The 15529-nt window shown below is 40.6% G+C and overlaps 2 protein-coding genes across 3 annotated transcripts in view; one reads left to right on the forward strand and one right to left on the reverse strand.

The window, feature by feature from the left end:
* Window positions 1-5: 5 nt before the first annotated feature.
* On the forward strand, window positions 6-3094 carry SMIM15 (small integral membrane protein 15). The gene is made up of 2 exons (XM_054032557.1): window positions 6-111; window positions 896-3094. The coding sequence occupies exon 2, from the start codon at window positions 911-913 to the stop codon at window positions 1145-1147; it is 237 nt and encodes a 78-aa protein (XP_053888532.1). The 5' UTR covers window positions 6-111; window positions 896-910; the 3' UTR covers window positions 1148-3094.
* Window positions 3095-6237: 3143 nt separating this feature from the next.
* NDUFAF2 (NADH:ubiquinone oxidoreductase complex assembly factor 2) overlaps window positions 6238-15529 on the reverse strand; it is a 139137-nt gene continuing 129845 nt past the window's right edge. For both annotated transcript variants that reach the window (XM_054032556.1, XM_054032555.1), the window contains one exon: window positions 6238-6635. In XM_054032556.1, the coding sequence (XP_053888531.1) occupies window positions 6384-6635 (252 nt within the window). In that variant the 3' untranslated portion in view covers window positions 6238-6383. The remainder of the gene's footprint in view (window positions 6636-15529) is intronic.

The following is a 15529-nucleotide window of genomic DNA, read 5'->3' on the forward strand; positions in this document are numbered from 1 at the left end:
CGCGGCCGCGCTGTCTCCTTTTCCTGTTTCCGGTTGGCCAGGGAGTCTCCTGTCCTCGCGGCTTCTGGTTGTGGAGTCGCCGTTGGAGCCGGCGAGGCAGCGCGAGGAGGGGTCAGTTCTTCCCTGGGGCTTGGGCGGGCTCTAGTGCGAGGGCTCCCCAGAGACCCTGCCGCTGGGCCCGTGTTCCCGCGCAGGAGGCGCCGCCAGCCGACCCTTCGCCAGCCACGGGGCAGTGATTGATTCAGCCCCTCCCCTCGGGTGCCGCTGCCTGCGCTCTGCAGCGCATTGGGGCGGGGGAAGGGAGCGTGACCCGACACGCTGGGGGAGGGGGACACTGGGTTCCTCAGCCCGCTACGGGGGTCGGCTCCGCCCCCAACGACTTGTGCAGTAGCGGCTCGCTCCTACCCGGGCCCCGCTCCAGGTACGGGTAGTCGGAGCGGACACGCTGCTCCCTTGCCGCAGCTCCCGGCTCCCCCCGGCCGCATTCCTTGTATCGTCTCGCTACCAATCCCGCGTCTACCGTGGACCGCAGACAGGCTAGGCCCGGGACTTTTAACTCTGGGGTGCGGAGAAACCACTGGGGGGTCCCGCCGGCTCCGGGGCTGGAACAAGAGTTTAAAAGAAAACGAACTTGGCTGCATAAACAACCCACCTGGGAACAATGCGTTATTTACAGGTCTGAATAGGAAAGGTGAGAGGTGGGTGACAAGCATGTATTGGAGAACGATCGTAACAGCTGAGTTCTGCTTCCCACCCTCTATCTAAATAAACGTGAAGCACTCTGAATAACTGTGTAACGGGGACAGATATTGATACTGCACTGCATAAGCACGGTAACTTGCAGTATTTTTATGACTATGTAATGAAACGATTTTATCATTCAATTTTTACATAGGGTTTCCCCAATTGGATGGTAGAAAAGATGTTTGATATCAAAGCGTGGGCTGAATATGTTGTGGAATGGGCTGCGAAGGACCCCTATGGCTTTCTTACCACTGTGATCTTGGCCCTTACACCATTGTTCCTAGCAAGTGCAGTGCTATCATGGAAACTGGCAAAAATGATTGAGGCCAGAGAGCGAGAGCAAAAGAAGAAACAGAAACGCCAGGAAAATATTGCAAAAGCCAAACGAACAAAGAGGGATTAAGCGAGGCAAAATGCCTTCCTTGTGCAAATAAGAGCTTTTGTTGAAGCATTCTTGTACACTTATATCTTTGTGTGGTGTTGTCTTCCTCCAACAATCTTCTTGAAGTGACATTTCAACTGAAATGTTCTGCTTAAACAATTTGTGGTGAAATCTCTGTCTAATCTGCAATGGCATTTGATGTGTATATTTCAACCAGATATCACTTTCCAATGAGTTTACTTTTGTATGTTTACTTGCCATACACTAAAATGAATGCACCGGTGGCGGGGAGGGGCTTGTTTTTTTAAATTGGAACTGCTTTAGCAATTGTTCAAACATGTCAATATTAAATTATGGAAGAAAAAATTAAAATGTCTGACTTTCTAAAAATACTGCAATCATTGGTTTTCTAGAAGCTTAGAAACTTTGTTTTTATACAGCCTTTTTTTCTACTGTTGATTTGTATTCATTATAGTACTTTTTTTTTTTTCTTTCCCTGGTTTCAACTTGGCCCTGGAATAGCAGTCCTTGTTTCTGCAACAGTTTTCAGCTTTGTGCTTTCAGGAGTTTGTTTTATTATATGAACAGTGTTAGCATTTCATATTAACTCAACTAAATTCTTCATGAGTGGCTCTCAAAATCAGCTTCCTGGACTATCAGTAGCCGACTGAGCCTCTTTTGGATAGTTCACAGAAGGAAACTTTTTACAACCAAGCAGTAGGCAAATGACTTCATTTTCACAATATCCCAATGTGAACAGCTCTTGCCTACAATATGCTTCACAAAAATGAATGTGGAGATCCATTTGGCAAATAACTAAATATCATTCTAGGTTTAGGTGATGACAACAGTAACTCTAGAGCAGCAGACGAACTGCTTTGGATATTACCAGCTTTGAAAGGATGGCTTAATGAAAAGAAACAAAAGCTGCATGTGATTCTAGTGCTGTAAACATTGCAAAGTAAGTTGAAGCCAAGGCTAACAGATTTAATTTATTCAGATTTTTCTGTCCAAAGAATAATAGTAAAAGTGAAAAATGGGTAGTTTAATGTGCTTTAGCAAATCTTAATTTTTATTACTACTATAGTTCCAATGGGTCTGATCCTGTAGTAGCAATCAAGTTTTAGACCCTGTTCCAATAACATGTCTCTTAACCAGAGCAAATAGAGTTGTGGTTTGTCATACTGGATTCTCATGCCTAGCTCTTCACTTAGTATGTAAAGGATAAACCCCTATGAAAGCAGATGCTCTCTATTATTGAAAGGTGGAAGTGAATAGGAGATGATACATACCAATACAAATAAACAAGTTTTGTTAAATCAATCTTGGGCCTCGTCTACACTGGCAATTTACAGCGCTGCAACTTTCTTGTGCGGGGGTGTGAAAAAACAACCCCCTGAGCACAGCAAGTTTCAGTGCTGTAAAGCACCAATGTAGACAGTGCACGAGCACTGGGAGCCATGCCCTCAGAGGTGGGTTGTATGTGGGGTTTTTTTTAGCGCTGGGAGAGCTCTCAGCACTGCGCTGTGACTACATACAAGGCATGTTAATAGTTGCCAGTGTAGACTAGCCCTTAGGTAAGAGTTAGATGTGAAACATTGAGGTGTAATAGTTGGCTTTCTTCTGAGTCAAGTATCAGAGGGGTAGCCGTGTTAGTCTGAATCTGTAAAAAGCAACAGAGGGTCCTATGGCACCTTTAAGACTAACAGAAGTATTGGAGCATAAGCTTTCATGGGTGAATGCCCACTTCATCAGACGCAAGTTTTCTTCTGAGTGTTGCTCAAGACAAGTATTGTTAGAATGTAAAGCGTGTTCTCGCCTTTTTATGATCTACTGGATTAAGTCTTCAGTGTTTGTCTTCAATATGGTTACACCTTGGTATTTATACAGTTTTGATAGTTTTAAAATGGAACAGACTCAAAACTAACTACATTACATAAATAAATTTGATACTTTTTTTAAAATGTTTGTTCTTTATTCTGACTCCTTTGCTCTACAGCTGTTACTATTTTTAGAAATGTGCGATCTGTACAATATTTAAGTATATATTCCTTCAAGAAAGGGTTTTAAGGAGAATGGGTTCAGCATACATTGGTAAGTGAAAATGATCCAAATTAACTAATTCTTAGGCATAATCCTCTCTTAAAAGTGGTGACTTATTGTATATGTCACCAATGAATGCACTATTGTTTATCGTAGGCATAGCTCACTCTGTGTTGCTGATGTAAAGGACTCACACTCTTAATCTCCAAATGAAGCATTTGTTAACCAACTGATGCATTCTGATTGGGAACATTTGTGTTGGAGATGGAAGGTAGAATCTTACCATACACACCAATTAAAGCCAGATGTAGTCTAGTTAATTTATAGAATCAGAAGGTAGACATGGAAAATACCTGGTTTTTTTTTAGTCTATTATTACAAGATTGTTTCCTATATTAATTTTTTGTTCAGTCACTTTAAATCCCATGTGATATTTCCACCACTTTTCTTTATTTTAATATCCCAGCATGTGGTGGGTGACTCCCACTACAGCAAAAACATGTTAGTAAAGGTGGATTTCTAAATCACCTAAGACACTGAAAATCTCAGATGAGGCTACACCCCAGTTTTGGACATGTGCAGCCTGGGGAAGGATGAAAGGAACAAATAAGATTTGTTAGGAATAACTCAGCATGATGGAGCAAGTAATTTTAAAATGTGCCAGGCTTCTTATAGACACTGGAGAAGGAAGTTAAAGGGTTCTCTTAAAAAAAGGATAGTGGCTTAGAGCAGCTTAAGATGGGGGGTCTGGGGCAGGGCTAAATATAACAGGGATAACAGAAGCATCAAAACCAACACCTTTGGTAGATGGGGGACAGACAGAAAAGTGGTACAAAAACAGGTCAGACAACTGTGGCCTTGAAGATAAACTTGAAAAATGATAGAGTGGAAAAAGGGGGATTTCATGCAGTGGCTGGGGGCTGGTATCAGGTTAGGTAAGATGGTCTACCTTGACTGCTGAACAATTGTGTGAGTTAAGCTTTTTCTTTTGGCAGCTGCAGGGCAGATATTAGATCCAAACGCACTCTGCTCATTCTCAGACCATGGCATAACCCATCAAAATACTATTTTTTTTGAAGTATTCTTTCCCTTTTGCAAGCACTAATAGTCACACACAGTTCTTCCCTTTATCATATAAACTATTTCACAGTGGTCAGTCTCCACCTCAGATACCATTCAGTACTATTTCTAAAATTGTTTAGGAATATGGTGGGGGAGAGAAGCAGTACAGTGGGGGTAATATAGCTCTGGCCCTTTAAATCTCAAAATTGATAAAATTTAACAAAAGAATCTAAACTTAATTAAAAATCATGTTTGCCTTCATAATCTATGGTTACAATCTTATAAATTAACATAAACCAGTGAAGTTCTTAGGATACAAACACATTGTCCATTCATTGCAAGGGTAGGGCTACTTCTGAAAACTAGTGACAGTAAGTGTTAACATCAGCATTGATCATTTTAAGAAACCTCTAACAGGGGAGAAGCTGGTTCTTTTGAAAGGGTGCTGGGCTAGTGAAGCAAGAGATCAAAATATCAAACCATCTATATAGATAGCAAATGAGAAAAAAGAGAGATGCATCTTTGCTTCAGCTGCTAAAAGCTTCAGCTGCCTCTCCAGGGCCTGAAACTTTAACTCACCCTTGCAAAGGAGCCAAAGCCTCCACCTCTTCCTGTCTGACAACTTCTGTAATGAAGTTGTGTATTATCCAAATCAAATCCTATCGCACATTAAACATTTTGGGGTAATGCATAGTTGAAAGACATTCTAATACTGATGTCCAAAGTTGAATATCAAACCAAGGAGTATTGTCTGATATTTTTCATATATATATATATTTTTTGCTGTTGAAGCTGTTAAAAGTCTGACACCTTCAGCACAGCTTTTAGGGAGACCTAGCCAGAGCACTCTCCACTGTTATCAGGTGTGCTAAGTCATTAACACACAGCTCAGATGCTTTTACCACCAAGTCAGGACAACCTGTACAGAGCAGGTTTAATAGCACTGGGGGGAAGAGGGATAAAGAGTCTGCCCTGTCTACACTTTAACTATCACTGATGCAGCTGCCCCATTACTGGCCCTTCCTGTAATCCTGATACGAATTTTATTGGTGTAGACCAGGGGTAGGCAACCTGTGGCACGTGTGCCAAAGGCGGCATGTGAGCTGGTTTTCAGTGGCACTCACACTGGCCATCGGTCCAGGGGGCTCTGCCTTTTAATTTAATTTTAAATGAAGCTTCTTAAATGTTTTAAAAACCTTATTTACTTTACATACAACAATAGTTTAGTTATATATTATAGACTTATAGAAAGACCTTCTAAAAACATTAATGTATTACTGGCACGCGAAACTTTAAATTAGAATGAATAAATGAAGGCTCGGCACACCACTTCTGAAAGGTTGCCTGCCCCTGATGTAGACACTGCCTAGGAGATCTTAAATTCCTGGAAAATAAGAGTGCTTCCAGACTCTGCTCTTATTTGACTCAGACTGATTCCATATAGCACTTTACACTACTTACAGATGGCCAGCAAGACACACATTTGATTTTACCATCTATTAATGCAGCTACAAGATATAGTCCCTTAAAATTAACGAAGAATATAATCTCTCTATATTGTTGAAGTGCTTTATGTTAATAAGGTCAAAACAGACCCTACAACCACCAAGGATAGCCAACAGCATTGACCATATTAAAAGGCAAAAATAGGCAGGGAACTCTTTGGGGTTCCAGCGAAATACATAATGATTAAGCAAAAAAATCTAGATTTGATAGTGCAAAAGGTCATTTCTAAGCTTCATGTCTACAAATAAGCTATGTGAAATCCATTATGTTGAAGACCAAATTATCGTTATATTTAAAAAATTGTTACCTTTAAGGAAAAATGCCTGTCAAAAGAAAGTATATTATGACATTTTCCTATCTCAATGAACTAAATAGAATGAACTCAAGAATAACAAAAGATTACCAATTACTTAAAAAAACCCCAAAATTAAGTAGCAGTAGTTTTTATACTAAGATTTACTAAGTAGTAACGAAGAATTCAATGATGTCTAAGATCTGGCTGTGTAAAAACAAATAAAAATTAACTTTAATATATCAGTTTATTTCTCAAACAACAGTTGGTAAATGAAAGTTTTCTTCAGTCATGTTGCTTGTTAGAGCAATTATCTATGCAATTCACTGGCAAGATTTTTCACATTACAACTGTTTATTTATTACGGCTACTGCTATCTGGTGGGACCCAGGAACCTGGCTGAAAGGTTTTTGCAGTGCTGGATGGGTCTGGTGAAGGCTCATTCTTTCCATAGTAAGGGGATGATGCATGGCCTTTAATTTGAGTTTGAACTGGTTCAGCAACAAGTCCCTCATATTCCTTGGTCTGAAGGAGGCTGTCCTTTTCAGAAGCACCTGTGATTTTCACTTTTATTTCTTCTCTATAGATTTTATTCTTAAGAATTTCCTGCAAAAAGCCACCAGGCAAGAAGGAAAATAGTTAAAGCAGACATCAATGTAATGTACACTACTGAAATAGCAAACTAAAACCCATAGGTATCTTTTTTTCTTAAACGTAATTTTATATATTCTCTCTTCATATGCATTTGCAAAATAAAGATAGTCAAAATGCATTGCTTTGGATTACTGCAATTCTAATCATAGTTTAAAAAAATGCTCCAATATTTTGATTAACTTGTTAAAGCAGAGCTGAATTGCACTATTCAAAGCTGATTAGATCAAAATGGAAGGCTTGTTAAATACACTTCTGATCAAAATGTGAAAATACATATAAAATTTGCTGCACCTTCCACATAGTTTTCTGATGTAAGATCTTATATCACAGTTGTTTCAAATCATCATTTGCATACCACACACACACGATAAAAGGAAGCACCTAAGATCCTTTGTGTAAAAAAAAAAAAAAAAAAAAAAAAAAAAAAAAAAAAAACTTCTTAAAGAGGCCTGATTTGGTTTCATAATCCTGGGGGTAAGGTAGTTGTGGCAGAAAACTGTGCCAATGGAGCAGCACAGAATGAACCAGATGCTTCAGGTAACAACCTCTACAAAAAATTCTTAGCACAGCAGCAGTCACTATTAGTGATACTTGCCATCCTGCTGAGAGGAAAATCAGAAAGATTCCAAAATAGGTATGAGTGGAAATAAAGCAAAATGGGGAAATAGTGCCCAGAAGACTCTGAAAATAAGAAAAATATTTAATAGTGAAGAAGTGAGTTTTGATTGTCCTTTTCTTATCTGCTCAGATATATCCCACACTAGGTGATGATGTATATATCAGTAATAAAACTTCCCTAATGCTTAGATTGTAGGAGATAGCAAAGACTGAAAAGCAAAAGCAGGAAAGATTACATGCTTTTTATAGTAATTTCCACCCAAGGATCTTAAAGCATTTTAAAAACCTTTGTGAAGTAGGTGGTTATGACACTCTGGGATACAATCCAGACCAGTGAGATGATGTCACCTCTTCCCTGCCACTTGGGGTGTCTTACAATGCTTTCTTGCTATAGCTCCCACCTGTACCGCTAACAAACAGCCTGCCAGCAGGCAGGTCACAGCCTGAATATCTGTGTATAGCCACAGCCCTGATCCAGCAAATTGACCTCAGGAGCCTGTCATCAAACCCCAGCCATCCTCTGGCTTCCAGCCTTTGGTTACTACTTACAAGGTGACCCCAACACACACACAGTCCTGAATTTCCTCCCCAAAATGTGTGTCCAGCCCTCTCCTGGACAGTACAGATATATTACTTCTGTTGCTCCTCTAAGGGGATCAGTATAAAACAGTCTGCTATGATAAATGGAGTTACCGAAACAATTCACAACACTAGATTAGTTTTATTTAAAGAATAAACCAAATTTATTTAACTACAAGGAGATGTACTTACTTAAAACCTAAGTATAAAGCATTAAAGTCAGAAACGGTTACAAGAATAACAAAGATTAAATGCTAAACTTGCTTCAAGGTGAAATTCTTACCACAGGTTCCCAATAACTTTGCTGACCAAGTTTCTGGTCAGGATCTGCTCTTGGAGTCCAAAGGGTGTTTCTTTTTTCTTCTTAGGTGAAGGAGAAAGATGGATAGGGAGAAATAACTTGGGGTGTTTTTACCCCTTACTTTTCTAGTTCAGTTGCCCTTTTAAATGGATTTTCCAGATGGTTACCCCTAGAAAAGTTCCTTCCAGCTGTGAGGATGGATATGTGGGGTGTCCTGGTAAAAGAGGTTTCATGCTATCGTTTGCTAAAATGCAGATTTGCCTTGCTCCCTCTTGTTGTTTCCAGGACCTTGTTTACTACTTATATGTAAATTAAGGCAAATAAACATTCCTTTGTTTAAGAGCTGCTTGACCAGTCCTGCCTAATTGAGGCTGCATGGGTTTAAACATGTGCTACCAATATCATTTAGGAGGAATTCTTAACTTTTCATTTAATGTTGCTACACGTATTTCATCATGATAATATTGACCAATGAGTTATTAGTTTTCAAATGAGACTTTACAAGGCATATTTTTCTCAAAATTTAACTTATCTTAGAGGAGGGTGTTAGTACTGATCAGTTATGTTTGAAGATGAAAGGGATTATTATTAGACTTGAAGGATTCAATTTCAGCCAGCAAATGACACTATTTTTTTCTTTCCCCCTCCACCCAAACGCTGACCAGACAAATCTCACTATTAATAATCTAAGCAGAGACAGAAAGTGTCATGATAAGCATGACATATATTGTATATAGAAGTCATCAACAAATGGTGCACTCTTTTGCTGTCAATTCTAGAGGTCAGTTAATAACAAAAGCGAAATACGTATATTACAGGGTGGATAAAAATCAAAATGGATTATTTTGATAAAACGCTTTTTGAGGAAAAACACCTATCTGAAGATAGTTTTAATTAAGATACATTATAGATCAAAGTTATCTCATCATGGAATAGGGATTATAAATTCTATTTCTATCGTATGAGACAATATATTCATGTAATGTTTAAGAAAAGTTTTGTAAATGAGTTCCAATAGTTCATGGATTAGGGACCCAATCTTATGGGGTTCCAGGGGCTTCTGTATAGATTGTTTAGGTTAATCTTTCTATCTACCCACTGGGACTCAGTGCTTCCAGGGGCTTCTGTATAGATTGTTTAGGTTAATCTTTCTATCTACCCACTGGGACTCAGTGCTAAGTCTAGAAGATACCATCAGAGATGCTTAGTTTTGCCGTTCTCAAACTGTGGATTTGTCTCTCCAGAGATAACATGCTTGTTAACAACAAAAATGTTTTTTAAAAATAAATAAATATATAGAGGTGAGAAATAACAGACCTGAACCCTATTGTCCCTCTACAAATTTATGTACACAGAGTCAATCCCTTACCTCTCTAAAAGTGCAAAGTTTCGAAAAGTTCAATGAATAGAAGATTGCTGGGGCAGAATAGATCTGGACAAGGAGAAGTAGTCTGGAGATAAATGTGAGAAGCCAGGGACAGGCGGTAGAAACAAAAGTGAAACTGTTTGAGCAGCATATTCCAGAAGTCTTTCTGAGTGTAGCCTTCATTGATTTGAGATATACCATACCATTCTCTCATTAGAAGGGAAAACTTATAATGGCAGCAGGCTGTAAAAAGACCCAGTTTGGGTTTCATCTATCTCTGCATTGTAAAGAATATGTATTAAGGTTATACCAACCAACAAGAATGCACTTTTATGTGGAAATCCATGATTAAATCGAGTCTTCCTGACTAGTGATTTAAATCATGATTTCAATCAATTTGATTTAAATCAAATCCACCCAGGTATATTAAGTACAGTATTATGATTGTATTCCTGAATGCTGTAGATCTCAACTTCTAAAGACATTACAGTTTTAGTTACCAAGTTTAAGATTTCCTATTAGTGCAAAAGTAAGTCAAAAAGTAAAAATTTAAAATTTATAAAAACAAGAAGCAATTCCTTCCCAGACTAATTATGATTACTATATATTATATATACACATAGTTCATTTATGAGAAAAATATCATTAAAACTCAGTAAAAATATACTGTTCCTTAGATATCAGGCTTTTTACCAATTCAGCTTCAAATCCTGTCTGCAGTATCCAGCCCAAGTAGTTGCAAGAGGCATTAGGAAACCGTCCTTTGCAGCCTTGCCGATTTCACTCCTCACTACATGAGGAGTCGATTGTAGATCAGAGTAGCAGCCATGAACCCTCCTTACCTCCCTCTTCCACCTCCTTGCAGCACACATTCACATTGACTTCCTCAGTGCAGGTTAATGCGCAGGGAACTCCTATGGAACTGCCCCCCGCCCCCCATTTTGCACAACAGCACCATACAGTACCCTCTGTGCCTCAGGAGAAGAGAGCAGGATTTGACTCTTTAAGGAATGAAGAGATTGCATTTACACTGTGACTGGAAAAGTTTTATAGATAAACATTCACTGTGCTATATGCAGTATAGAAGTGACAGGTATGGAGAAGTATTTTTAACTGTTGCTCCAGTATCTGAAGAGTGACTTAGCTTCTCATTTAGGAAGTTTGTCACTAAATTGAACTGAAATATTTTATAAAATGGCCTAATTTAGTTACTGACTGCCCAAATAAACATGGCTAGAGGGCATTTCAGCAGAAAGCTCAATAAAAGAATATTAAAGCGTAATGTGCTCTGTCCTTTAGGGGACAGACAAGCTCCATTCTGTCCAATAAGTATCAGAGATATAGCACTAAATCCATTAGCCAGCTATACTTGTGGAAGTCCTGACTCGATTCTCATGACCTTCCCAGGAAATATAAACTAAGGATGTCAGGATTTTGAAGTTCAAATTCTCAATAGGTAGATTTTAAGTGCTCACATGATATCTGAAGAATGCTGAAAGTGCTCTTTATTACTCAGAGTAGAGTAGAACGCAGGAGAAAAGATCCATTAACTGAAATAAAAAGACTAACCATGAAGGAGAGAGGCAGCCGCATTTTGCAGTAGCTGGAATCTTTACATTGTTTAGACATTCACCTTCAGACACAGTGAGTTGTCATCTCCAAACTGGATTATTGTAAGTGCCTGGATCATTGTGGCAAGGTCCTCATCTGTGAGGAAGGGGCAAAGTTTGCTAGTAAGATGGATGTGAAAAAAGGCATTTTTGGTCACTGAGGCTACTTTGTTGTCCAGGTTTGGTAATGAACAAAAACAGGACCCAGAGGCTTCACACAACTTCACTGCATTGGGGACTGTATCCCTCCTATGGAATGCAAGGGTTCAAGGGAAGTGTTTAAGATGGTTCTTCAAAGCAGTTCCCCCCACCAATCAGCATCACTTTTGCCTTGCCTAGCTTGAGTTTGAGCCAGCTGCTTTTCATCCAGAAGATGATCTCTTGTAACCATTCTGGACATCTGAGTGATGATGGCCACCAGTATGGCCATACTGGGTTAGACCAATGGTCCATCTAGCATAGTATGCTGTCTTCTGACAGTGGCCAGTGCTAGATGCTTCAGAGAGAATGAACAGAACAGGTACATTTATCAAGTGATCCATCCCCTGTTGTCCAATCCCAGCTTCTGGCAGTCAGGGTTTAGGGACACCCAGAGTATGGCGTTGCATCCTTGACCATCTTGTCTAATAGCCATTGATGGACTTATCTTACATGATGGTTGTTGCATCAGTGAAGAATGATATACACATTTAGGTGTAATTAACGCAGTATTGGCAGTAGAGCCCATGACATCTCACTCTCTTCCAACTACCTTTATATAGATATTGAAGAGAAGAGAGGATTGTTTGGATCCCAGCAGGACTCCACAGGTTAAGTTCTTCGGGGAGAAGGAGCAATTATCCATCACCACTCTCAGTATTCTGCTGGAAAAAAATGATTGGAGGCAATGTAGTGCTGTGCTGTATACTCCAGCTCCGTTGTGTGTTAATGTATTTATCAGTACCTTCCAGTCTAATGTGCCAAAAACTGCAGAGAGGTCCAGTAAAATGACCCTGGCCATAAGGAGATTGTCTTTTAGTGCTACCAGGGCTGTCTCTGAGTTGTGCTCTCGTCTGAAGCCCAAAGGCAAGGCATCCAGGATGATAGCAGATGACTCATGATGAAATTTGGTAGTTACTACTTTCTCGATTGTGACTAAGAATAGGATGTTAGAAGTAGGACAGTAGTTGGAGAGATTTTTCTGAGTCGATATTTGGATTCTTGAGGATGGAGCAGACCTCCTATGAAGGTGTCATTGATATCTGTCAGTAGTAGTCGGCATGGTTATTCTTTGCTTGTTGTTGCCAGCCAACTATGGCTCTGTGTTGCAAGTGTGGCTCTAATTTTTTTAAGGGCTTCCTGGTCTCTGGTAAGCATGACAGGGCCACAGTTTGAGAAGGGTGGTGGGATTAGGGAATACAGGCTGGTCAGGAATGGAGTTTTCTTATTTAGTTCTGTTCGTATCTGGTTGATCTTTTCAGTGAAGTTTGATGAATGTGTTTTACAGCTTGGGTTCTTTGTCTGGGTTATATGCTGAAAATTGATGATTGATTGGTTAACCAATTCATCATGTGGAAAGTTCTGCTGGTTGTGATTCTCCTGCAGTAGTGGTTGTGGAGTAGAAAGCTGGTTTTGCCTCCTCTTTACAGTGGGAAAAACCTTTAGTGTTGGCAGATGGATTTAAATTATTTTTTCATGTCACGGGCATTCTAAATTTTCATTTGTGTGCTTAATCTGATAGAGCTAGTCTCTGTGAACTATGATGATTTTCTCAGGCGGGGCGTGTGAGTGAGGAGCACGGAGTTAGAGGACCAATGCAGTGGACAATAAGTGGGACTGCTGTACAAACCACTGGCACCTTGGCCTGGCAGTGGAGTAGCTTGGTTTTCTAGAGAGTACTGAAAACTTAGGCTATGTCTACACTACTGCAGTACATCGACCTAAGTTACGCTGCTCCAGCTAACTTAGCAGTTATGCAGCCATGTTAGTCTGTATCTGCAAAAAGAACAGGAGTACTTGTGGCACCTTAGAGACTAACAAATTTATTAGAGCATAAGCTTTCGTGAGCTACAGCCCACTTCTTCGGATGCATAGAATGGAACATATATTGAGGAGATCTATAAACACATACAGAGAGCATGAAAAGGTGGGAGTTGTCTTACCAACTCTGAGAGGCCAATTAAGTAAGAGGGGCGAAAAAAAACCTTTTGAAGTGATAATCAAGATAGCCCAGTACAGACAGCTTGATAAGAAGTGTGAGAATACTTACATGGGGAGATAAATTCAATGTTTGTAATAGCTCAGCCATTCCCAGTCTCATTCAAGCCTAAGTTGATTGTATCTAGTTTGCATATCAATTCAAGCTCAGCAGTTTCTCGTTGGAGTCTGTTTTTGAAGCTTTTTTGTTGCAAAATTGCCACCTGCAGGTCTGTCATTGAGTGACCAGACAGGTTAAAGTGTTCTACTGGTTTTTGAATGTTATGATTCCTGATGTCAGATTTGTGTCCATTAATTCTTTTGCGTGGAGACTGTCCGGTTTGGCCAATGTACATGGCAGAGAGGCATTGCTGGCACATGATGGCATATATCAAATTGGTAGATGTGCAGGTAAACGAGCCCCTGATGGCATGGCTGATGTGATTAGGTCCTATGATGATGTCACTTGAATAGATATTGGCAGAGTTGGCATCAGGCTTTGTTGAAAGGATAGGTTCCTGGGTCAGTGTTTTTGTTCAGTGGTGTGTGGTTGCTGGTGAGTATTTGATTCAGGTTGGGGGGTTGTCTGTAAGCGAGGATAGGTCTATCTCCCAAGATCTGAGAGAGTGAGGGATCATCTTTCAGGATAGGTTGGATTGATGATGCACTGGAGAGGTTTTAGTTGGGGGTTGAAGGTGACAGCTAGTAGTGTTCTGTCATTTTCTTTGTTGGGCCTGTCTTGTAGGAGGTGACATCTGGGTACTCGTCTGGCTCTGTCAATCTGTTTTTTTCACTTCAGCAGGTGGGTATTGTAGTTTTAAGAATACTTGATAGAGATCTTGTAGGTGCTTGTCTCTGTCTGAGGGATTGGAGCAAATGCGGTTATATCTTAGAGCTTGGCTGTAGACAATGGATCGTGTGGTGTGTCCTGGATGGAAGCTGGAGGCATGTAGGTAAGTATAGTGGTCAGTAGGTTTCCGGTATAAGGTGGTATTTATGTGACCATCGCTTATTAGCACAGTAGTGTCCAGGAAATAGACTGCTTGTGTGGATTGATCTAGGCTGAGGTTCATGGTGGGATGGAAATTATTGAAATCATGGCGGTGTCTACATTAGTTTCTCCCATCGACTTACCTTGCTCTTCTCGTTCGGGGTGGAGTACTGGGAGGCTTCCAGAATTTTCAGATATCAACCAGTTCTTCCAGCATTGCCCATCAGGAGTTCAAAAGTCATGAGGCAGGCCCCAAAATCATAAGATTAAAAGAAAATAATCAATTTGGGGGAGGATGGTTTTGTGCCTTTTGGCTTTTCAGTCTCAAGAGTTTCCTTGATTAATGTTTTCATCAAGCAGGACAACTTAAAAAAAATGATAGCTGAAATTCTCACAAAATTACTGAACTCCAGGAGCTGGGGCTTTCAGGAACACCCCCCTCCCATCCCCCATGTGTATTGTGAGACTCAATAAAATCACAAGTGTTAGCAACACAAAATTTCCCTGGTGGGATGGCCCTCACTTCTGAATGTCTATCTCCTCAATTTCACAGGCCTCCATGGGTATGTCTACACTGCAATTAGACACCCGGGCTGGCCCATGCCAACTGACTTGGGCTCAGTGGGCTTTGGGCTAAAGGGCTGTTTAATTTCAGTGTAGACGTTCGAGCTTGGGCTGGAGTCCAGGCTCTAGGACTCTGCAAGGTGGAAGGGTCCCAGAGATCTGGCAGCAGCCCAAGCCCAAACGTTTACACTGAAATTAAATAGCCCCTTAGCTCAAGCCCTGCAAGCCTGAGTCAGCTGGCACAGACCCTGCACCCGTCCACACCGCAAAGGTATTTAGTTCGACATAGAGGTCTCTTTAATTCGACTTCTGTACTCCTCCCCGACGAGGGGAGTAGCGCTAAATTCGACATGGCCATGTCGAATTACGCTAGGTGTGGATGGAAATCGACGCTAATAGCTCCGGGAGCTATCCCACAGTGCACCACTCTGACGCTCTGGACAGCAGTACGAGCTCGGATGCTCTGAACTGCCACACAGGAAAAGCCCCGGGAAAATTTGAATTTGAATTCCTTTTCCTGTCTGGCCAGTTTGAATCTCATTTCCTGTCTGGACATCGTGGCGAGCTCAGCAGCACTGGCAACGATGCAGAGCTCTCCAGCAGTGATGGCCGTGCAATCTCAGAATAGAAAGGGCCCCAGCA

Source organism: Malaclemys terrapin, chromosome 6 (genome assembly GCF_027887155.1).
Source record: "Malaclemys terrapin pileata isolate rMalTer1 chromosome 6, rMalTer1.hap1, whole genome shotgun sequence".
Taxonomy (NCBI): Eukaryota; Metazoa; Chordata; order Testudines; family Emydidae; genus Malaclemys; species Malaclemys terrapin.

Excerpts from the sequence above, each read along its gene's own strand:
- SMIM15 (XM_054032557.1), top strand. The coding sequence starts at position 911 with ATGGTAGAAAAGATGTTTGATATCAAAGCGTGGGCTGAATATGTTGTG.